This window comes from Crinia signifera, chromosome 9, assembly GCF_055691185.1.
Source record: "Crinia signifera chromosome 9, ASM5569118v1, whole genome shotgun sequence".
In the NCBI taxonomy this organism is placed as follows: Eukaryota; Metazoa; Chordata; class Amphibia; order Anura; family Myobatrachidae; genus Crinia; species Crinia signifera.
This window is the reverse complement of record NC_139225.1, coordinates 125,688,098-125,712,909: the sequence shown is the minus strand read 5'-3', so window position 1 is coordinate 125,712,909 and position 24,812 is coordinate 125,688,098. Positions and strand designations below refer to the sequence as shown.

The 24,812-nt window shown below is 41.5% G+C and overlaps 1 protein-coding gene across 2 annotated transcripts in view; it reads right to left on the bottom strand.

Moving 5' to 3' along the window:
- Positions 1–22,286, bottom strand: part of LOC146035957 (cytochrome P450 2A5-like) — a 64,845-nt gene extending 42,559 nt beyond the window's left edge. For both annotated transcript variants that reach the window (XM_083159684.1, XM_083159683.1), the window contains exons 1-2: positions 21,093–22,286; positions 19,247–19,409 (exon numbers count right to left, since the gene is read on the bottom strand). In XM_083159684.1, coding sequence (XP_083015810.1) covers positions 19,247–19,409; positions 21,093–21,263 — 334 coding nt within the window. In that variant the 5' untranslated portion in view covers positions 21,264–22,286. The remainder of the gene's footprint in view (positions 1–19,246; positions 19,410–21,092) is intronic.
- Positions 22,287–24,812: the final 2,526 nt, after the last annotated feature.

Genomic DNA, 24,812 nt, shown 5'->3' with positions numbered 1-24,812 from the left:
GTAGAAATTGAGCCCAATGGTGATGCAATGAGAAGGAATGTCCAACAGTGGGTGGCTCAACGCGTTTCCCTGGGTCAAACACCCAGCTTCTTCAGGAGCAGGTATATATGGCTAGGGTGAAGCTGGGTGTTTGACCCAGGGAAACGCGTTGAGCCACCCACTGTTGGACATTCCTTCTCATTGCATCACCATTGGGCTCAATTTCTACCACAGCTGACCACGCACTGTGCACTTGCACCTCCCCATCCGGACTCATTATCCGAGGCAGCGACTGGATACTTCAATCTTCCTCCAGGTTTACCATCTTTCCCACCAGAGGAACCTAATTCACCAACTGGACTCTGTGTTTTGGGACTGCCATTGGCTACCTGGATATCTGCTGCTATATGGGACTACCATCTGTGACGTCTGTGTGGTAATATATATCTATGCCCACAATTTATTATGATGCTGATTGAATGTCCATTATCATGATTTTATTGTAACCCCCTGTTTTTACACATATACTACCTATTATTGGTACAGCTATTTTAGCATTTTTTATTGATAATAAATACTGTAAAGGATACCGTTCTACTACATCATTATTTTTAGTTTTTATAAAAATATCTTCAGCCAGCGCTGGTACACTTCTTTTTCCAGTTTATGTAGAATAGGCAGAGTTACATGTTACAGATTGACGTTTCGATTCCTTTAAGAATCGTTTTCAAGATTTACATGTACATGCCATACAACCGCCTGTATGTAAGGGGTACTACCTGGTGCAGGGGAGAAGATGGAGTCCCGATGGTTTGTAGTCGCTGGGATGGTTGCGGAGGCTGGTCCGGGCACAATGATGGAACCAAAGTTTGTAATCCAGGGGGTGCACCAGGTAGTACCCCTTACATACAGGCGGTTCCTGGATAAGGAGATCTACATCTACTCATTACCTGCAACAACATTTGGTTTCTTCAATTTGGGATACATCAAAAAATAAAGCAATATAGGAATGGACACTGGACACCACTTTACGGGACTCTGGGTGACAATCCTTGCTTACAAAATTCTTCTTGGTACTAACCATTTTAATATTGCAATTGAGCTCATTATTTACCCTTTTCCAATTTTATTGTGTATTTTTTATTGCATTTATTAAATTTATTTTCATATATTCTACACCTGTTGCATGTGTATATATAGAGCGCAGTTTCACACACCTCTTTTTTCTTTTCACACATGCAGTATACCTGGTGGACCCATAATCGCTGCCAATGACTCTCTTTATTATGTCATCTCTGAATTTTTGGACTTTTATTTACAGCCTGTCATACAGCATTTGTCAACTTACCTTAAAGGCACTACTTCTTTGTTACTCAAATTGCAGGATTTGTCCCTTTTAATTGGTGTACACTGGATGGCCACGATAGATGTCGTGAGCCTATATACCACCATACCACACAATAGGGGTATACACGCTACTCGTAAACTGCTTTCCTCTAGTCCTCACTACAAAGGCCCAGACATTGATTTATTTTTACAACTTTTACAACTGACCCTCTCCCGTAACTATTTTTTGTTTGATGGTGCCATTTACATCCAAAAACGCGGGTGTGCAATGGGTTCTTGCGTAGCTCCGAGCTACGCAAATGCCTACATGTACAGTATTGAGCAGGATATATTTTTCTCTAATCCTGTGATAGCGAACAGTATTTCTTTATACTGTCGTGATATAGATGATATCTGCCTGTTTTGGTCTGGACCTGAGGAAGCATTACGTTTATTCCTGTCAAATATTAATGAGAAAGATGTCGACACTAAATTCACATTTGACATGAGTAATGTGAATGTCCACTTCTTAGATGTGTCCATCACCATTGTTCAGAATGAGATTGTTACCTCTTTATATCATAAGGAAGTTGAGAGAAACACATTGTTGCAGGCTCAAAGCCATCATCCGCCGGCCTTAAAAAGAGGCTTGCCTTTCTCCCAACTCCTTAGGATATGGCGGATTTGTACTAATGAATGTGATGCCTTGGTTGAAATGGATGCTCTGATGAGTACATTTCTAAAAAGAGGATACAGTTGGGCTAACCTGCAGGAAGCCAAATTAAAGGTTTTAAACATCCCCAGAAGTAATACTCTACATCCTCGGACAAGAGAAAATCTCTTTGATAGGATGATTTTCCCTATGGATTACTCTACCACATCCCCTGACATTGTACAAAAGGCCAAATCTATATGGCCAGTAGTCAGTAATGATTCCTCTCTTACTATACTCAACAATAAAACTATTATGCCAGGGTACAGGAGAGGTAAAAATATAAAACAGTGGGTAGTCCATAATGATATTTCATCTTTCAAGAGCAGTCAGACTCCACATTTTTTAACCAGGAAACCCGGAAATTACAGATGTTTAGGCTGCACTACGTGCAATGCCCTGGAACCTGGTGACAGATTTTCACATCCCAGATCCGGTAAAAAATATTGTATCCGATTCCCACTCACTTGCTCTAGTACACACATGGTGTATTACATCAAATGCCCATGTGGTAAATTGTATGTGGGGAAAACCATCCGCACTTTTAAAGAGCGGATGGCTTTACACCGGTCTAACATTAGAAAAGCCATGGAGGGGAAAAGCAATGAACAGCCTGTTGCCAGGCATTGCATCCTAATGAATCACTCCTTGGCATCTTTAAAATGTAAAATGATAGATTGGATTCCCCCTTCTGCCAGAGGAGGAGATTGCAGCAAATTATTGCTGCAAAGAGAAGCACGTTGGATAGACAGATTGCAGACAGTAGCCCCGTTAGGGCTTAATGAAAAGCAAAGTCTTTATTGTTTTTTATAAGTGATTAACTTGTTGTTTATACTGCTCTCTACACTGTGTTTTCTCATTTAATATGCCCCCTCTGCGATATTACTAGTTATGTTTCAGTAGTGCTTATTCAGATTTGTGTAGCCACCCTGCTATTCTCAGATCGTCCGATTGTGTTGTATTCATTTTTATTGCCAAATGTAATTGTGTATGTCCGTTGTCTCCTGACAGTTCCCATGGTGATTTTTTGTTGTGGTTCCCTGCACACGCCCCCTGGGCTGTCTGTCGTGGCTCCGGTGCGTGGCGCGCCCCTGTGACATCATCCCGACTCCCCGTCGGGTGCAGCGTGCTGGAACATCATGTGGGCCATTGGGTAAGCTATTTATATGTTGTGTATTGATATTATGATTGATGTCCTGACGAAAGAGGTATAATAAAACCTCAGAAACGTTGACAAAACACTGCTGTGTTGCTGATTGATTTTTATTGAAGAGTGCCGGCCATCGCTCCTCTGTGAGCATCCATCCGTGTGTTTCCCTGAGCAGGGTCACCTGGAGCAATTGTCCTCTGTTTGTACTGAGTGCCGGATCATCTCCCCCTATATATATATATATATATATATATATATATATATATATATATATATATATATATATATATATATACATCCAATGCTGCCGGCACTCGAGGTAAAAAAGTACAATTTGCTCCAGGTGCCAGAAACATATCGCAGTAGTAATCCAAGCACTCCCACACCAGTGGGAATAAACGGCACTCAAGGAGACTTGTATAAAGCAAAAGGTGCATTAGAGGTGCATAGGGGAACGTTTCGGAGTATCAGCCCCGTCCTCAGCCCCAAACCTACAGCCTATATACATATATACAATGCTAAAAAAATAGGGAACACTTAAACAACACAATGTAACTCCAAGTCAATCACACTTCTTTGAAATCAAACTGTCCACTTAGGAATCAATACTGATTGACAATCAATTTCGCATGCTGTTGTGCAAATGGAATACATAACAGGTGAAAATTATAGGCAGTTAGCAACACACACCCAATAAAGGAGATTTTCTGCAGGTGGTGACCACAGACCACTTCCCAGCTCCTATGCTTTCTGGCTGATGTTTTGGTCACTTTTGAAAGCTGGTGGTGCTTTCACTCTAGTGGTAGCATGAGACGGAGTCTACAACCCACACAAGTGACTCAGGTAGTGCAGCTCATCCAGGATGGCACATCAATGCGAGCTGTGGTAAGAAGGTTTGCTGTGTCTGTCAGCGTAGTGTCCAGAGCATGGAGGCACTACCAGGAGGCTGGCCAGTGGAGGAGGCCGTAGGAGGGCAACAACCCAGCAGCAGGACCACTACCTCCGCCTTTGTGCAAGGAGGAACTGAAGGAGCACTGCCAGAGCCCTGCAAAATGACCTCCAGCAGGCCACAAATGTGCATGTGTCTACTGAAATTGTCAAAAACAGACTCCATGAGGGTGGTATGAGGGCCCGACATCCACAGTTGGGGGTTGTACTAACAGCCCAACACTGTGCAGAACGTTTAGCATTTGCCAGAGAACACCAAAATTGGCTAATTTGCCACTGGCCACGGGTTCGCACTGAGAATGTGACACACCAAGCCACTTTACACCACAGACTGTCCAGGAGTCGGCGGATGCTTTAGTCCAGGTCTGGGAGGAGATCCCTCAGGAGACCATGTCATCAGGAGCATGTCCAGGCATTGTAGGGAGATCATACAGGCACATGGAGGCCACACACTACTGAGCCTAATTTTAGCTTGTTTTAAGGACATTACATCAAAGTTGGATCAGTCTGTAGTGTGTTTTTTTTTTTTTTTTCACTTTAATTTTGAGTGTGACTCCAAATCCAGAACTCCATGGGTTAATGAATTCCATTGATAATTTTTGTGTGATTTTGTTGTCAGCACATTCAACTATGTAAAGAACAAAGTAATTAATAAGAATATTTCATTCATTCAGATCTAGTATGTGTTATGTTAGTGTTCCCTTTATTTTTTTAACAGGGTATATATATATATATATATATATATATATATATATATATATATATATATATATATATATACATACAATTGTGGGGTGGCACCTTATATGAACTCTTTATTAGTCTTTCCTACACCTCTATTGATGTCTTTAATATTGTCTTTAATATTCACAACTGAAGTCGATGAAGAAGGTTTTTTTATTAGTAAAAGTCTCTTTTTTAATAGCCTGCTTGATGGATAAATCAGGTTCAGTGGCCACTAATACACCAGATATAGTGAATATATTTTTATCTTTCTATAAAGATATTTATAAGTCACGTATTAACTATACGAAGGAGGAACTGAAGTTATATTTAAATGGGATAGACCTTGCTGTCCTATCAAATGAGGCTAGAGAAAGTTTAGATGCTGTATTTACTGTGGATGAAGTTGAGGCGGCCATTGGATCTTTTCCTGGGGGTAAGGCTCCTGGATCAGATGGCATCCCCATTGAATTATATAAGAGTAATTTGGAAATACATGAGCCACGATTGTTAAAATTATTCAATGGTATTTTTGCTAATGATATTTTTCCTGCCTCAATGTCAGAGGTGATTATCATTGTAATTCCCAAACCTGGAAAGGATCCTGTATTCCCAGATTCTTATAGGCCAATATCCCTTATCCCAACTGATGCAAAAATTATGGCCAAGGTGCTGGCTATACGATTGAATGCAGTAATTTCTTCTATTGTACATCAAGATCAATCTGGTTTTATGCCAGGTAGATCGACTAGTATAAATCTAAGGAAATTATATATGCATCTTCAGGCTTTGCATGAAAGTGAAACACATTCAGTTATTGTTTCACTTGATGCTAGAAAGGCTTTCGATTCTGTTGAGTGGATGTATCTGTGGGAGGTCATGAGATCGATGGGTTTTGGACCTTATTATCTAAGATGGATACAACTATTATATTTTTCCCCTACGGCAAGGTTGTCAGTTAATGGTTTTGTACCTCATCATTCTCTCTTTCAAGAGGAACTAGACAAGGGTGTCCACTTTCCCCATCCCTTTTTGCTCTGGCAATTGAGCCTCTAGCTTGTATCCTTAGAGCCCATCCAGATATTGTGGGGTTGCGGATTGGTAAAAGGATGGATACAATTGCATTCTATGCAGATGATCTCTTACTCTTCTTACAGGATTATGAATCCGCTATGCCCATGGTTTTGAAGGTTATGGAAAGTTATGGTAGATTTTCGGGACTAGAAATTAATTGGAATAAATCCTTCATTATGTCTTTGAGAGGTAGTCCTCCAGCTGAGCCAAAAATTTTATTACCGTTATGCTGGACTGATCGGTTTAAATATTTAGGAATTAATATAACTAATAATTACAAAGATTATCTTTCATTGAATCTTCTACCAATTCTTTCATATCTTCAAGACAAAATGAAAACTTGGGGTAAACTGCCTTTAACAGTAACAGGCAGAGTGAATCTAATTAAAATGGTTGTACAACCAAAAATTTTATATGTGGTCCAGCATTCTCCAATGTATATTCCTACTAGTTTTTTCCGTAAACTGAATGGCTTGATCTCCTCTTTAATTTGGGCAAACAAACTCCAAGAATTAGGCTTGATAATCTAACTAGAACAAAAGTAGAGGGGGGGCTAGCTTTTCCACACTTTAAATTTTATTACTTCGCTTTGCAAATGACACATATTCGACAATGGTTACAGGATGAATCACCTGATCCTTTATCTTTGGCATTTATACAGCATACTGCTTCGGGTAGAACCCCGCTTTAATTACTCTTGAGTAGTGAAACCTCTATTCGAGGATCCCCTATTCTTACACAGGCCCTTAAAATTTGGCGAGACATTCAAGTCTTGTTTAAATATTGTGATTATGACCCTGACACTCCTCTCTGGCACTCCCGTCAGTTACCAAGATTAAGGAAAATTTCTGGTGTCAAGGTCTGGACTCCTTGGGGAATTGAGACATTAGGTCAATTATATCATTCTGGTATTTTGAAAACATTCCAACAACTGCAGGCGGAATTTAATTGATCAATACACTTTTTTGTCATTATCTACAACTGAGAAATGCCCTACAAGCTCAATTTGAAGATTCTCCCCCTAATATTGCTACATCGCCTTTGAAAAAGTTTCTTTTAAATTTGAGAGAGAAAAGGAGTATTTCTGTGGCCTATTCCTTTATAATATCTGAATATCATACAGATACCATGCAGGTTCAACGTCAAAGATGGGAGATAGATCTGGGTATCCTTAATGATATGGAATGGGATGCTGCTAGGGAATTTCCATCCCTTGCCACTTCTTTGATTAGGACTCAACAGATTCAATTATTTATATTATATAAAACATATTTGACTCCAAAGCGCTTGGTCAAATTTGGTGGTAGAGATTCAGCTGAATGTCCGAAATGTAGAGGGGCGGATTGTGGCTTTTGGCACCTTATATGGGTATGCCCTGTAGTTCAGAAATTTTGGAAACAAATTAAGACTGCTTTGATAGTCACAGGAATCCCGTCGGACTATCTTACCCCCAGGGTATGTTTGTTAGGTGCAGGGGATGCTGAATTACTTTATAGGGATGATACTATGGATGTCATTAACCTGACTGCCCTAGCAAAGGTTTGTATAGCTCGCGCTTGGATGGCACAGTCAGGTCCATTATTTAAAGAATGGAAGATGTTGGTCAATTCTACTTTACAGCATGAAAAATACATATATATGATAAGGGGCAAATTGTCTAAATATGATAAAGTATGGCATCGATGGATTAACTCAATTTATGCCGATACATTCTGAATGACTCTAATGTCCAACTGTCTATTTAAATTTGCAGCCACTGATGCCAATTAGTCGTTCATTACAAAACTATATGACTTCACTAGGAAAATATTCTTTCTTGATGATATTTCTCATTTTAAGGAACAGGGTTGGATGGGACAGTATATATTATATTTATTTAAGTATTTAATAAATTATTTATTTATATATATTTTATTTTTTTGTGTTGGGTGTATTTATATATATATATATATATATATATATATATATATATATATATATATATAATACAATGTCCGGCGGCACTCGGAATAATGGAACAAAACAACAGCCACAGGCAATGTGCTGCCAACGTTTCAATTAGATTTACTAATTTTCCTCAGGGCATACAGAATATAAAAATTACTCACCATTTATGTGTTCACCCATCACCAAATGGGTCCGTCAGCGCTGCGCGGCAGGCACCACGCCGTCTGCACGCACGTAACGTCATGACGTCATCCCCGTGCTCCCACACCAATACAACAAACTTTATTAAAACTGTAACAAAAATGAACAGGCATCAATATCAAAATTCTCATAATAGCGCAACCGTCACTGTATAACAACAGCAGTATGCATAATAAGCAATCATTTGCTATATCCAAGATATGGATCTACTTAATGAAAAATAAAGGTGATTATTGCACATAGAGAAACACTTTAAATAACAACAAGGACCAAATGGAAAACACTATAAAAAACAGTGTAGCCCGAGTGATTCATTCAGACCTTGGGGACTGAGAGTTCCCAGTCTGAAAATCCACTCCGCCTCACGCTGTAGAAGCATCTTAGATCTATTGCCCCCCCTAACTGTTGGGGGGACATGATCAATAATTTTGTGCTTGAAAGCCGTGGGTGAGTGCCCCATTACTGCATAATGTCTAGCAACAGGTTGCTCACTAGACCCTTTGAGTACCGCAGTGCGTATGGCCATTCTATGCTGGGCCATGCGCACTTTGAATTGACAATCTGTCTTTCCAATATAATACTTGCCGCAAGGGCAGACCAGTACATATATAACATGAGTGGTGGAACAGGTGACCCTGAATTTTATGGGAAATATGATGTTTTTAGCAGGATGTTTAATGCTGTCCCCTGTCCACATGTAACTGCAAGTGACACAACCCGTGCATTTTACACAGCCCACTTTGGGAGCACCAAGGAACATAGTGTTGGGGGATTTTTCAAAATTAGTGATGTCGCTATGTACCAAAAGGTCACGCAAATTGTTGCCCCTCGAATAACTGGTAACCAATTTTTTACCTTTAAGGCTGGGCAAATCCTTATCTGTGGTAATTATAGGCCAATAGGTTTTAACAGCTGCACTAGCTCTAGCACTAGCTGTATTAAACCTATTAGGCCAAAAAATCCTATTTTCAGAGGTTTTGCGTGATTTTTTCTTCAAAGCTTTTGACCTAGGGACTGCTAAGACCCTTTTCTTGGTGGATAACAGTTGTTCATAGTCATAACCTCTCTCCAAAAACTTATGGATCATCTGATCCAATTGGACCTGAAGATCCTCCTCATTGTTACAGATCCTCCGGACCCGCAACATCTGTGAATATGGCAGTCTCTTGGTTACTGAAGAAGGATGGAAACTGGAGGGAGACAGTAACATGTTCCTATCCGTAGATTTTACAAAAAGGGACGTATTCAAATGGCCATCAACAAGACTGATGCGCACATCCAAGAAGTCAATCTGACTATATGAATGTGTACATGTCAGTTTAATTGGACTATCACTGCCATTTTGATGATCAATGACCTCATTGAGGGCAGCTACAGAGCCTCTCCACAATAAAATCATGTCATCAATATAGCGGGCGTAATAAATGACGTTTTTGGTGACTTCGGGGTTAGAAAAGAAAATATCGCGTTCTACCATCATCATGAACGCATTAGCGTACGATGGGGCCACCGAGGACCCCATCGCACAGCCGGTGAGCTGAAGAAAAAATTGGCCATTAAAATAAAAGTAATTTTTGGTAAGAACCATCTCTAAAAGATCACAGAAAAATCCCACATCAGGACCCTGGTACTTGGGGCTGGTGGAGATCAAAGACCGAGTGGCCGCAATGCCCTGAGGGTGTGGTATGCTAGTGTAGAGTGAAGACACATCTATACTGCATAACACACATCCCTCAGGCATCTGGCCCAAATTGTTTAATGCCAACAATAATGCAGTGGTATCTTGCAGGTAATATAAAGAATCTTGTATAACAGGCTGCAGGTAAATATCTAAATAGGCCGACACTGGTTGAAAGATGGATCCCCTGGCAGAGATGATAGGCCTGCCAGGGGGATTAACCAGGCTTTTATGCACTTTTGGGAGAGTGTATAACAGCGGTCTCCTGGGAAATTCACAGGAAAGAATTCTTTTGGTGCGATTAGTAATCAACCCAGTGTCGACTGCAGAGGATAAATACCTGTCGACCTCAGATTTAAACACATTGGTAGGATCAGATTTCAGCAATAAATATGTGGAGCCATCAGACAATTGTCTCTCAATTTCTAAGCGGTATGCACCCACATCTTGAACAACAATAGAGCCGCCTTTATCAGCGGCTCTAATAACGATATCACGTCGACTACTCAAGGCTCTCAATGCATCATATTCATTTTTATTGAGGTTTGAGTGACGTGCCAAGGCTGATTCCTCCAAAGGGTTAATGGAGGCTTCTACTAAACGTACAAAAGATTTTATAGAAGCATTCAGGGACTGCGGGTCATAAGTAGACTTAGGGGCTAGTTTGCGAAGTTCCGATGGTAATGGATCATCCATAGGAATGTTACTCAAAGTCCCATAATGTTCCTGCAGTTTTAATTGACGATGTAGTTTATAGGTTTCCACCTTCCAGATAAATGGGTCAAAGCGGGTAGTTGGCACGAAACTTAAACCTTTTTGTAGAACAGCTTCTTCATGGGTGGTGAGTGGGGTTGACGAAAGGTTAAATATCACCTCTTGTTGCTTGGCGGTTTGCGTCCCCTTGATACGCTGCCACTGGCCTCCTCGGCGACAGGGTCCTCGTCTCCGGCCCGCTGGGCACGGGTGCGCACCGCTAAAGGGATAAATCGTTTCCTGGCATTTCCCCTGGAACGACCTCTCCCCTGTGGCTCAAAATCGCTGGCTGAGTTAGCCGAATCATTAGAGGAACCTGTCTGTATCCCACGGCCTCCTCTGCGGCGATTAGGGAAACGCTGTTGTTGGCGAGAATAGCCCGTAAGCCATCCATACACATTTTGATTATCATAATCTAGACAGACTTTCAAATATTTCTCTTTCTTGTATTTAATGATCTCACGTCTGTAGTTCTCTACTTGTGTTTGGATTTTCTCCAGCCATTTCTCAGAGGGGTCATTCTGCAGGGTGGCTTTATGGGTCACATCAAAAGCAGCCACTTTCTCCTTAGTAAGGTTAAGTTCACGTGTGGACTCTTCCACTACCAATATTAATAAGTCAAAAGAGCACTTATTTAAAATCGCACACCATTTCTTGCAGAACGACACATTGTGTCGACCAATTGTTGGTATATTGGTGACACGGAAGCCACGGGGTATCCTCTTGTCCGTGTAATATTCAGACAATGTTGCGGCATGGTAATAGAAGTCCAACTCGCGTTTTTTTAATTTCAAGAGCTCATGATACAAATCGGTGGCAGTGACGTTATCAGGGGTATTCAAAACACGCTCTTTATATATAATCTTCTCAGCTTCCAGGTCTGAGTAAGAGTGCAACTCATCCTTGTCCAAAATCACCTTTTCAAACACGCCTTCCATCAGAGTTACAGGTAACAAACAGAGGAATTACCTCACTAAAATGTGCCAATGTACAGCACCAACAGGAGCCACTTGATGAGGAGGTAAAACACCGTACAATCCAGGGTGCCTGAGCCAGAAATGCAATCACTGATAGCCCAGTGATGCAATGGATACGTGGATGGGCTCTGGCACTCTCTATAGAACAAATACTTGTCCCGTTGCCTTCCGCAATAAGGAACCTAGGCAGGTCCCATACAATACAATGTCCGGCGGCACTCGGAATAATGGAACAAAACAACAGCCACAGGCAATGTGCTGCCAACGTTTCAATTAGATTTACTAATTTTCCTCAGGGCATACAGAATATAAAAATTACTCACCATTTATGTGTTCACCCATCACCAAATGGGTCCGTCAGCGCTGCGCGGCAGGCACCACGCCGTCTGCACGCACGTAACGTCATGACGTCATCCCCGTGCTCCCACACCAATACAACAAACTTTATTAAAACTGTAACAAAAATGAACAGGCATCAATATCAAAATTCTCATAATAGCGCAACCGTCACTGTATAACAACAGCAGTATGCATAATAAGTTAGGGGGGGCAATAGATCTAAGATGCTTCTACAGCGTGAGGCGGAGTGGATTTTCAGACTGGGCACTCTCAGTCCCCAAGGTCTGAATGAATCACTCGGGCTACACTGTTTTTTATAGTGTTTTCCATTTGGTCCTTGTTGTTATTTAAAGTGTTTCTCTATGTGCAATAATCACCTTTATTTTTCATTAAGTAGATCCATATCTTGGATATAGCAAATGATTGCTTATTATGCATACTGCTGTTGTTATACAGTGACGGTTGCGCTATTATGAGAATTTTGATATTGATGCCTGTTCATTTTTGTTACAGTTTTAATAAAGTTTGTTGTATTGGTGTGGGAGCACGGGGATGACGTCATGACGTTACGTGCGTGCAGACGGCGTGGTGCCTGCCGCGCAGCGCTGACGGACCCATTTGGTGATGGGTGAACACATAAATGGTGAGTAATTTTTATATTCTGTATGCCCTGAGGAAAATTAGTAAATCTAATTGAAACGTTGGCAGCACATTGCCTGTGGCTGTTGTTTTGTTCCATTATTCCGAGTGCCGCCGGACATTGTATTGTATGGGACCTGCCTAGGTTCCTTATTGCGGAAGGCAACGGGACAAGTATTTGTTCTATAGAGAGTGCCAGAGCCCATCCACGTATCCATTGCATCACTGGGCTATCAGTGATTGCATTTCTGGCTCAGGCACCCTGGATTGTACGGTGTTTTACCTCCTCATCAAGTGGCTCCTGTTGGTGCTGTACATTGGCACATTTTAGTGAGGTAATTCCTCTGTTTGTTACCTGTAACTCTGATGGAAGGCGTGTTTGAAAAGGTGATTTTGGACAAGGATGAGTTGCACTCTTACTCAGACCTGGAAGCTGAGAAGATTATATATAAAGAGCGTGTTTTGAATACCCCTGATAACGTCACTGCCACCGATTTGTATCATGAGCTCTTGAAATTAAAAAAACGCGAGTTGGACTTCTATTACCATGCCGCAACATTGTCTGAATATTACACTGACAAGAGGATACCCCGTGGCTTCCGTGTCACCAATATACCAACAATTGGTCGACACAATGTGTCGTTCTGCAAGAAATGGTGTGCGATTTTAAATAAGTGCTCTTTTGACTTATTAATATTGGTAGTGGAAGAGTCCACACGTGAACTTAACCTTACTAAGGAGAAAGTGGCTGCTTTTGATGTGACCCATAAAGCCACCCTGCAGAATGACCCCTCTGAGAAATGGCTGGAGAAAATCCAAACACAAGTAGAGAACTACAGACGTGAGATCATTAAATACAAGAAAGAGAAATATTTGAAAGTCTGTCTAGATTATGATAATCAAAATGTGTATGGATGGCTTACGGGCTATTCTCGCCAACAACAGCGTTTCCCTAATCGCCGCAGAGGAGGCCGTGGGATACAGACAGGTTCCTCTAATGATTCGGCTAACTCAGCCAGCGATTTTGAGCCACAGGGGAGAGGTCGTTCCAGGGGAAATGCCAGGAAACGATTTATCCCTTTAGCGGTGCGCACCCGTGCCCAGCGGGCCGGAGACGAGGACCCTGTCGCCGAGGAGGCCAGTGGCAGCGTATCAAGGGGACGCAAACCGCCAAGCAACAAGAGGTGATATTTAACCTTTCGTCAACCCCACTCACCACCCATGAAGAAGCTGTTCTACAAAAAGGTTTAAGTTTCGTGCCAACTACCCGCTTTGACCCATTTATCTGGAAGGTGGAAACCTATAAACTACATCGTCAATTAAAACTGCAGGAACATTATGGGACTTTGAGTAACATTCCTATGGATGATCCATTACCATCGGAACTTCGCAAACTAGCCCCTAAGTCTACTTATGACCCGCAGTCCCTGAATGCTTCTATAAAATCTTTTGTACGTTTAGTAGAAGCCTCCATTAACCCTTTGGAGGAATCAGCCTTGGCACGTCACTCAAACCTCAATAAAAATGAATATGATGCATTGAGAGCCTTGAGTAGTCGACGTGATATCGTTATTAGAGCCGCTGATAAAGGCGGCTCTATTGTTGTTCAAGATGTGGGTGCATACTGCTTAGAAATTGAGCGACAATTGTCTGATGGCTCCACATATTTATTGCTGAAATCTGATCCTACCAATGTGTTTAAATCTGAGGTCGACAGGTATTTATCCTCTGCAGTCGACACTGGGTTGATTACTAATCGCACCAAAAGAATTCTTTCCTGTGAATTTCCCAGGAGACCGCTGTTATACACTCTCCCAAAAGTGCATAAAAGCCTGGTTAATCCCCCTGGCAGGCCTATCATCTCTGCCAGGGGATCCATCTTTCAACCAGTGTCTGCCTATTTAGATATTTACCTGCAGCCTGTTATACAAGATTCTTTATATTACCTGCAAGATACCACTGCATTATTGTTGGCATTAAACAATTTGGGCCAGATGCCTGAGGGATGTGTGTTATGCAGTATAGATGTGTCTTCACTCTACACTAGCATACCACACCCTCAGGGCATTGCGGCCACTCGGTCTTTGATCTCCACCAGCCCCAAGTACCAGGGTCCTGATGTGGGATTTTTCTGTGATCTTTTAGAGATGGTTCTTACCAAAAATTACTTTTATTTTAATGGCCAATTTTTTCTTCAGCTCACCGGCTGTGCGATGGGGTCCTCGGTGGCCCCATCGTACGCTAATGCGTTCATGATGATGGTAGAACGCAATATTTTCTTTTCTAACCCCGAAGTCACCAAAAACGTCATTTATTACGCCCGCTATATTGATGACATGATTTTATTGTGGAGAGGCTCTGTAGCTGCCCTCAATGAGGTCATTGATCATCAAAATGGCAGTGATAGTCCAATTAAACTGACATGTACACATTCATATAGACTTCTTGGATGTGCGCATCAGTCTTGTTGATGGCCATTTGAATACGTCCCTTTTTGTAAAATCTACGGATAGGAACATGTTACTGTCTCCCTCCAGTTTCCATCCTTCTTCAGTAACCAAGGGACTGCCATATTCACAGATGTTGCGGGTCCGGAGGATCTGTAACAATGAGGAGGATCTTCAGGTCCAATTGGATCAGATGATCCATAAGTTTTTGGAGAGAGGTTATGACTATGAACAACTGTTATCCACCAAGAAAAGGGTCTTAGCAGTCCCTAGGTCAAAAGCTTTGAAGAAAAAATCACGCAAAACCTCTGAAAATAGGATTTTTTGGCCTAATAGGTTTAATACAGCTAGTGCTAGAGCTAGTGCAGCTGTTAAAACCTATTGGCCTATAATTACCACAGATAAGGATTTGCCCAGCCTTAAAGGTAAAAAATTGGTTACCAGTTATTCGAGGGGCAACAATTTGCGTGACCTTTTGGTACATAGCGACATCACTAATTTTGAAAAATCCCCCAACACTATGTTCCTTGGTGCTCCCAAAGTGGGCTGTGTAAAATGCACGGGTTGTGTCACTTGCAGTTACATGTGGACAGGGGACAGCATTAAACATCCTGCTAAAAACATCATATTTCCCATAAAATTCAGGGTCACCTGTTCCACCACTCATGTTATATATGTACTGGTCTGCCCTTGCGGCAAGTATTATATTGGAAAGACAGATTGTCAATTCAAAGTGCGCATGGCCCAGCATAGAATGGCCATACGCACTGCGGTACTCAAAGGGTCTAGTGAGCAACCCGTTGCTAGACATTATGCAGTAATGGGGCACTCACCCACGGCTTTCAAGCACAAAATTATTGATCATGTCCCCCCAACAGTTAGGGGGGGCAATAGATCTAAGATGCTTCTACAGCGTGAGGCGGAGTGGATTTTCAGACTGGGCACTCTCAGTCCCCAAGGTCTGAATGAATCACTCGGGCTACACTGTTTTTTATAGTGTTTTCCATTTGGTCCTTGTTGTTATTTAAAGTGTTTCTCTATGTGCAATAATCACCTTTATTTTTCATTAAGTAGATCCATATCTTGATCTTGGATATAGCAAATGATTGCTTATTATGCATACTGCTGTTGTTATACAGTGACGGTTGCGCTATTATGAGAATTTTGATATTGATGCCTGTTCATTTTTGTTACAGTTTTAATAAAGTTTGTTGTATTGGTGTGGGAGCACGGGGATGACGTCATGACGTTACGTGCGTGCAGACGGCGTGGTGCCTGCCGCGCAGCGCTGACGGACCCATTTGGTGATGGGTGAACACATAAATGGTGAGTAATTTTTATATTCTGTATGCCCTGAGGAAAATTAGTAAATCTAATTGAAACGTTGGCAGCACATTGCCTGTGGCTGTTGTTTTGTTCCATTATTCCGAGTGCCGCCGGACATTGTATTGTATGGGACCTGCCTAGGTTCCTTATTGCGGAAGGCAACGGGACAAGTATTTGTTCTATAGAGAGTGCCAGAGCCCATCCACGTATATATATATATATTTTTTACAGTAATATTGTTCATTGTTATGATAACATTGAATTATCCATAAGATAACTATTATTGATGTCTTTCTTTATTATTCTTTTTTAAATGTAAATGCCTTTCTTTAAAATAATAAAATTACTCTATTGAAAAAAAAAGTAAGTCTCTTTTTGTTCAGTAGATAAAAAGTTCAATGTAAGTATTTCGATGTACATTTAAGATAAATGAGCCGCATCACCCAATACGTTTTATCTCTAATGAGACTTCTTAAGGGTTTAGCTAAAGTACTTTAGTAAACTCAACCAGGTACATGGAAGAATGAAATAAGGTTCTAGAGTAATCAGTCTAATAGGCCAAACCTTAAATGATCAGAATGAAGCTACGGTCCAATAAATAAGGGTCCCATCCAAGTGGCCTCTTTACAATCAGTATTAAAATATTTTTTATAGAATAACATCATGTCCTATATAGGTGAAATTCAATGAAAAAAACATGAAAAGTTTAAAAATAGTTCCCTTTTAGTGCATACAGTATACTGTAGATTCAAAGTGCACTATACATAAATATGGGTTCATTCACTTTTAAAAGCCATTCATGCCTGTTTAAGTGGTTTCACCAGAAAACAATTAATATGAGAGCATCTCCCAGAGGCGGCTTCTGTATTGTGAACGGGACCTGGGTCGCATCGACGTGGGTCACTCGTTTTCACTGACCTGGACCTTAGAGCATCCCGAGTCAAACCCAAGTAACTACCCGGGTTGGCGTTCTGGCTCAGTCAACCGAGGATTTCCCATTTCCACTAGCCAAAAAGCCTGGTCGATGCGAGTACATACAGAGATTGCTCCAATAATTAGAGATAAGCCCCAAAACTTCAGCTAAAGCACTACATTTATTATATATCAGAGTTACACAATTTGGAAAAAAAACGAGCACCTAATTTCTTCCATACATAAATGTATTAAGTTATAACATTTATGTGTGGAATAAATTAAGTCCTGGAATTTTACCAGATCTTATACTAATACTAATGTATGTCTAGCACTAGCTAATCAATACCTTGCCCACTAATATTCTTATACTAATACTAATGTATGTCTAGCTTTTGGTGCCTATCTATTGACTATCTGACTAGACATTGTCTGTCACCCTTCCGGAACCCATAAAAAATGTATATGGCTGTACTCCGCATCTGACCTCTCAATCCCTAGCTAATCAATACCTTGCCCACTAATATTCTTGATACTTTTTAAAGTTAATTCATCTTAATATGTCTCTAACCAGGGCTTAAAGTGGTCATGCAGAGGTGAGGGAACTCATTACTCTAAGCCACCCTCCTCTCCCCCAATTAGGCAGAGACAGGCCCAATGGTAGGGTTTCTGGCATCCCCCTGCAATCTAGAATGCTTTTCTGTGAAAACTTCTGTGCAGGGTGGTGGAACTCAGTTCCACCCCATTCCCCCTCACTTTAATCTCTGCATATGACATATCAGTGGACCGTATGCCAACACATTTGTTTCAACTCAGATGACTTTTTCAAGGCTCTAATGTCAGGGAAAATGCAGGTGTTCCCAGGCGTTTGAAGGGAAGCTGTGTGATGTCAGCTCTGGCCTGAACCATAATTACTATTGTCTAACTAATGCATGTCTAACTTTTGTCAATGTCTAAATAACATATGTCTAACTTTTGTCAATGTCTAACTAATGTATGTCTAGCTTTTGTCAATATCTAAGTAATGTATGTCTAACTTTTGTCAATGTCTAAATAACATATGTCTAACTTTTGTCAATGTCTAACTAATGTATGTCTAGCTTTTGGTGCCTATCTATTGACTATCTGACTAGACATTGTCTGTCACCTTTCTGGAACCCATAAAAAATCTATATCATCACCTTGCTGCTGAACTGCACACAATGGTGCCATCACTGGAAATACCAATCTAGTCCAAAAATAATATAATGGATGTGCCATTATTGTATCTTATTACTCCTGCTGAAGTTAACAACGATGAACGTGTTGGATATAAGGAAACTTTGTAAATTGTAAATCCACATTTTGAATGAGCTCACGCACCCTCTAGTGCAACAGTCACAGTGAAACCATAATTCAAGTTAATAATACTTGTAATAATGGTGATGATAATTAATATGCAAAATCTTTTAATGTATTGTTGGGTAAACATCTTAAACAGACATTTTATAAAACGAAAATGTATAGTTTGCAGACTCATCGTTCACTCATCACCAGCTAGAGAGAGAAGGAGAGAGAGAGGGAGAGAGAGAGGGAGAGAGAGGGAGAGAGAGAGAGATTGTATTCAGAAATGAAGGCATTCACCGGGGACTTTAAAATAAAACTTATCTTATGGAAAGTACATTTTAGCTCAGAACAGGTTCAGGAATCCAGTTCCTGATGATGTCATATTTAATTAGAGGTTCAGGAACTGAGTTCCTGCTGGTTCCTGCTGAAAAATAGCACTGCTCACCACACTATGAAAGATAGAATGTCTGTTTCAAATTAGAACCACGGTTGTGAGATGCTATTTAATGGTTTTTTTGGGGGAGTTTTCCCTTGATTTATCTTGTCTAGATATGTGTATGTGTATATATACACTCCACATGGCTAGAGCCCATTCATCTGGCACAACCAGCAACAAATAAAGGGATCCTGTCCTTTTATGTTACTCATCTGACCCTTTATATGGACTCTGGATGGAACATGACATGCCCCCCCAACGGGAAAAATCTCCCTGAAAGTAGTTCTCAATAGTAGGCAAGTATGATCTATAGTAGATTCCAATATTGTTCGAGGTAGATAAGATTTACTTACCATGACCTTTAAAATAAAGATCTACACTTGGCAGTAGACCTCTCATGCCAAAAATCTCTCCTTGATCCACCAGAGCTTCCTTAACCGCATCATATCCACAGAGAACAACCACCCGCCGTGGTCCTAGGTACAGTGTGTACACGTCTCCATATCTCTCTCTCATCTACACATGGAAGGCAATTATATTGTTGGTATGTGATACACAATGAGCCATACACTTGTTTATAATACAACTACTTACATATGAATAAATATGGAATATAATATTATGATTATTATAATGCTTCCTACATTATAAAATACAGGGTATGAAATCATGCACACTGTATAAAGCAGAGCATGCTTTTGGGAAATGCACTAAGTTTTGGAGAGTGTTAAAATAGAGGGAGATAAAGTACCCACCAATCTTAACTGCCATATTACACACAGTTTTTGGAAAATGACAGGAGTGGATTGGATGCAACTTTATCTCTCTCCTCTTTATCACACCCCAAGGTTTTCAGAGGTGTCCAGATATTTCTTGCTTTAATATTTCAAACAGCGAGAGAGTTCTGGTGGGAGCTACCGCTGGGTGCCTTTTTTTGCCGAAAATGCTTTTAAAATGCAACATACAGTATTGTGACCAGGATGCACCGTAGCACTTTGTATGCAGATTTAGAGACTCATTCTCACACAAAACAGAGACTCTACACAAAAGGTTCCCATACACGGTACAATTATTGTATACAATTTGGACTAGATCGCATCGCATCACATTCGTTTTGCAAATTAATGAGATGCAATCTAGTTCAAAAAGTATGTGCAGCACATACTTTTTGAGCTGTGCGATGAGATATGTGACGGGAGCGCGCACCTCATCGCACCCAGGAATTGTACAATGTATGGGCACCTTTACAGCATCTGACAGGAACTGGCGTGCCAAGAGGGCTGTATAAGGACCTATAGAGACTCTTTTACCTACTGTACAACACAGGACCTGGCCTCCTCTCACAATGTACAATACACGGCTTCCTCAACTGTACAATACAGGGCTGGTCCTTACCTGAATACGCGGTCTGCCCTGCAGCCCCACCCTAACCCACACTGTACAATATAAAGCCTCTTACACCTACTGTACAACAAAGTACCTGTCCTCCTCTAACAATGTACAATACACGGCTTCCTCGTACAATAGAGGGTGTCTATGCTCAATGTCGTTAACGATGCGTGCTCCCTCAGATTGTTAACGATATATATTGTCATCTGAACATGCAGCTCAATGTTGATTAGATCGACAACGACTGCATGTCCAACAAGGTGACGGGTGATGTCACTGAGCGATATCCTCAGCAATTGTACAGTGTATACGCAATATCGTTTGCCCGGGAGACCCGCCAATATGGTTTGGAGCGTATCGTCTAGTGTGTATGGGGCTTAACACTTGATGTACAACATATGACCAACATTTCCCACACTGTACAATACAGTGTCTGTCCTACTCATCCCCACATGATACAATACAGTGTCTGTCCTACTCATGGTACAATAGAGGGTTTGTCCTCTTACCACAGTGGTCTAGTGATATAGAGCATTCTAGTGCAATTGCCTTAACTGTATACAATACACACTGCATTCTTCTACACAACATACAATACAGGGTCTGAATTACTCATATAAAGCATTCCCAGCATACAGTAGTCATACTGTATAATATTCACAATGCAGAAAAAAAATCTAAACTGTAATTTTCAATAAATTATCATTTGTTGTAACTAAACCCAAATGTAATAGTATTGTTTCTAACTGTAAATATGGTTTTGTAGAAAGCAGCAGAATTAATTACCCCATGGTGGACTCCCCTACTAACCTCTTTCAGAGACTCCACCATTTGCCCGGACTTCAGCTGGAGGAGATTGCCGATAATAGGGAGTGGGGTTGGTCCGGGGGGCAGGTTCTGTTTTTTGTATAGGTTGCTCCAGGTGTAAAGACTGAGGACAAAGGAGACCAGAAATACCAGAACCAGAGTCAGGGGCTCCATGCTGAGCTGATGTCAGATGACTGTGATTTCTTTGCTGGAATAAAACTGCTATAAATATTATCTAATTAGATACACTAGCTCTTAACCTCTGGGCAGCAATTTCTGAGGGAGTGGCTCGTATTTAACATATTGAGATATTTGGCAGGGAGGCTTCTGTGTCTGAAACTTCCTGTCACTAAAGGCAGGATAATTTCCAGGAGGTTTTTACTAGGAATGAGCGGGTTCAGATCTCCAAGATCTGAAACCCTCTGAACTGCCAAGCAGGGATCCAAGTATGGCTTGGGGTTTCCTGCCAGACTCGGATCCCGTAACAAGGCAAAAAGTCATCATCCCGCTGTCAGATTCTCGTGAGATCTGTACTCTACATACTGTAAGTCCTTGCTAGTCAGCATCATTTTCATTCCAGCATTAGAAAGGGAGCAGTACGGACATGTCTGTCATCTGAGTGGAGGCTGGTGTCCTGTGTTTCCAGCCTGCCCCAATTGTACACTTGATGGTGTCCTGTGTGGTGTCATACGCTGCCCGTGCTGGGGATGTACTGCTGCCCTGTCTGTCACACGTAAAAAACAGGGGTGCTGCTCTGTGCTGTTAGAAGGGGCCATTTTCCCATGATGTCCTTTGCTGTAAAGGGGCAGTGCACTGTGTGCTCCAAATAAATATAGGGGTTATCCTGTGTGCTGTAGGGTGCGCTGTCCTGTGTACTCGCTCCATAAAAATTAAAAGATTCTCACATGTGCTGTAGGGGTGCTCTGCCCTGTGTGCTCGCTCCATCCAAAATGAATCAAAGGGTGCAACCCATGTGCTGTAGTGGTGCGGTTTTCTGTGTGCTCGTCTGGGGTGAGATGCCACATCCAAAATGAAAGGGGTTCCACCTGTGTTCTGTAGTGGTGCGCTGTGTGCTAGCTTCATCCAAAATTAATTAAAGAGGTTCCATCCATGTGTAGGGATGCACTACCCTGTATTCAGTGGCGTAGATAGCGTAAGGCAGCCCCCGCTGATGCTTGGGGGAGCAGGGGCTGCGTGGGTGCCGGCACCGGCCACTGCCCTCCACCCCTCTCCTAATTGTGCCCCTGCCTTCCCCGCCACATCTGTATTCGGCCGGGAGTCGGGAACGCATATCTACTAATCTGCGTCCCGGCGACTGGCTCCTTATGAGTCAAATGTCCATCACAAAATGGCTGCCTCCTTAGAGCAGACCGTTTTTAAGATGCTAGAGGAGGCAGCGACGGCCTCCTCTAGCATCCTTACAAACGGTCTGCTGTAAGGAGGCGGCCATTTTGTAATAGACATTTGACTCAAGGAGCCAGGCGCTGGGACGCAGATTAGTAGAAATGCGTTCCCGACTCCCGGCCGAATACAGATGCGGCGGAGGAGGCAGGGTAAGAATGGGGAGGCAGTGTTAAATTTAGGGGGGAAGGGGGCGCCAAAATGATCCAGCTGGGAGGCGCATAAATTGGCGCTACGCCCCTGCCTGTATTCTACCCCCACCCACAAGCATAACCAGCCCTAGAGTCGGCCCTGGTTCCAGAAATACAGGGGGGGGGGGGGTATTTGTCAGAGAATATGAATGATAACTCACAAACTTTCACTCATGGTTAGTGGTTGGGTGAAGTCATTTATTGTCAAACAACTATGTTTACTCTTTTTAAATGACATAATGACAACAGAAACTACCCAAATGACCCTGATCAAAAGTTTACATACCCCAGTTCTTAAAACCGTGTATTGCCCCCTTTAACATCAATGACAGCTTGAAGTCTTTTGTGGTATTTGTGGATGAGGCTCTTTATTTTCTCAGATGGTAAAGCTGCCCATTCTTCTTGGCAAAAATCCGCCAGTTTCTGTAAATTCTTGGGCTGTCTTGCATGAACTGTACATTTGAGATCTCATGATATTGAGGTCAGGAGACTGAGATGGCCACTCCAGAACCTTCACTTTACTCTGCTATAGCCAATGACAGGTCGACTTGGCCTTGTGGTTTTTTTTTAAACTCTTTATTTATTGAAGGAGAGCGCAATGTAAAACAGTATCATGAACAAACGACATCAGTAGGAAAGAGACAAATGCAGTTCTCCACAAATTTTACAATCAAATGTGTAGCATACGAGAAAAACAAAAAAGAAGCAAACAATGGGGTAAGTCGGGGGGGGGGGAGGAGAGGGAGGTCGAAAATAAGAAGAGCGTTTACCAATGAGAAGAAGTACAGATATTATTAATGCAGTAAACATTTGTATTATTGTTAGGCAGGGTATCAGTGGGTAGTCACATAGCTGGAGATTTCTAAAAGAAGAGGAGTTAACTGCTAAGGGAAAATGATGGCGGGGAGTGGTCAGCCATTGCCAGCAGCCAGAGTCCCCAAATTAAATCAAATTTGTGGGTGCGGTCGTGCAAGTAGTATGTGATCTTTTCCATATTTGCGACGAAACCAGAAATAATTATTTAAAGCGGGGATGGTTGGGGCTGCGAGTGAATTCCAATTTTTGGCAATTAGCGATTTTGGCCTTGTGTTTTGGTGATCATTATCATGTTAGAACATCCAAGTATGTCCCATGCGCAGTTTCTGGGCTGGTGAGTGCAAAAATTCCTCCAGTTTTTTCTGATAACATGCTGCATTAATCTTGCCAGTGCCTTTGTAGCTCACACATCCCCAAAACATCAGCGATCCACCTCTGTGTTTCACAGTAGGAATGGTGTACCGTATACCTTTCATCATAGGCCTTGTTGACTCCTCTCCAAATGTAATGTTTATGTTGTGGCCAAAATGTTCCCATCACTACAAATGACTTTGTTCCAGAAGTTTTGAGGCTTGTCTCTGTGCTGTTTGGAGTATTTTTAGCGGAATGCTTTGAGGCATTTGCTTAGTAATGGCTTTCTTTTGGTGACTCAACTATGCAGCTCATTTTTCTTCAACTGCCTCCATATTGTGCATCTTGCAACAACAACACCACTTTTTTTCAGAGAGTCCTGTATTTCAGCTAAAGTTATTTGAACAATTTTCCTGGCAGTTGTGGTTGAAATGTTTAAAGTGTGAAAAATGGGTGAGATTGAGATTGCGCTGTAAGCAGCTTTAATGCTGGGTACACACCAAAATGATTTGGATTGTATGCAAATTGTATGCAAATTGTGCGATCCAATTTGCATACGAATTGCATATGATCCGATCCCAATCCGATCCCATCTGTATTCAGATGAATGGATCTTATACAGATCCTACCTGCAGCAGGTAGGATCAGAATCAAACCAAACGATTTTGACCCAATCTGCATCCAATCGGTCTGAATTGGATCCAGATTGATGGAATTATGCCCAAATCATTTTGGTGTGTACCCAGCATAAGTTAAGGTGGAGAAGGAAGAATATTGTAACACCAACCCTCTTAATAAAGTGTATAGAAAGCAAGATTCCTTCCACCTAAGTTAAAAGCTCTTAAAAAAATGTTATATAACTCTCCTGTTGTACAAAGTTGTTTCAGCTTCTTCTCTTAGAGATTTCTCGGGATATGATAAATGTACAGTGGATCTTTTTCAAGGTGTCATTTGTCCTTGGAAA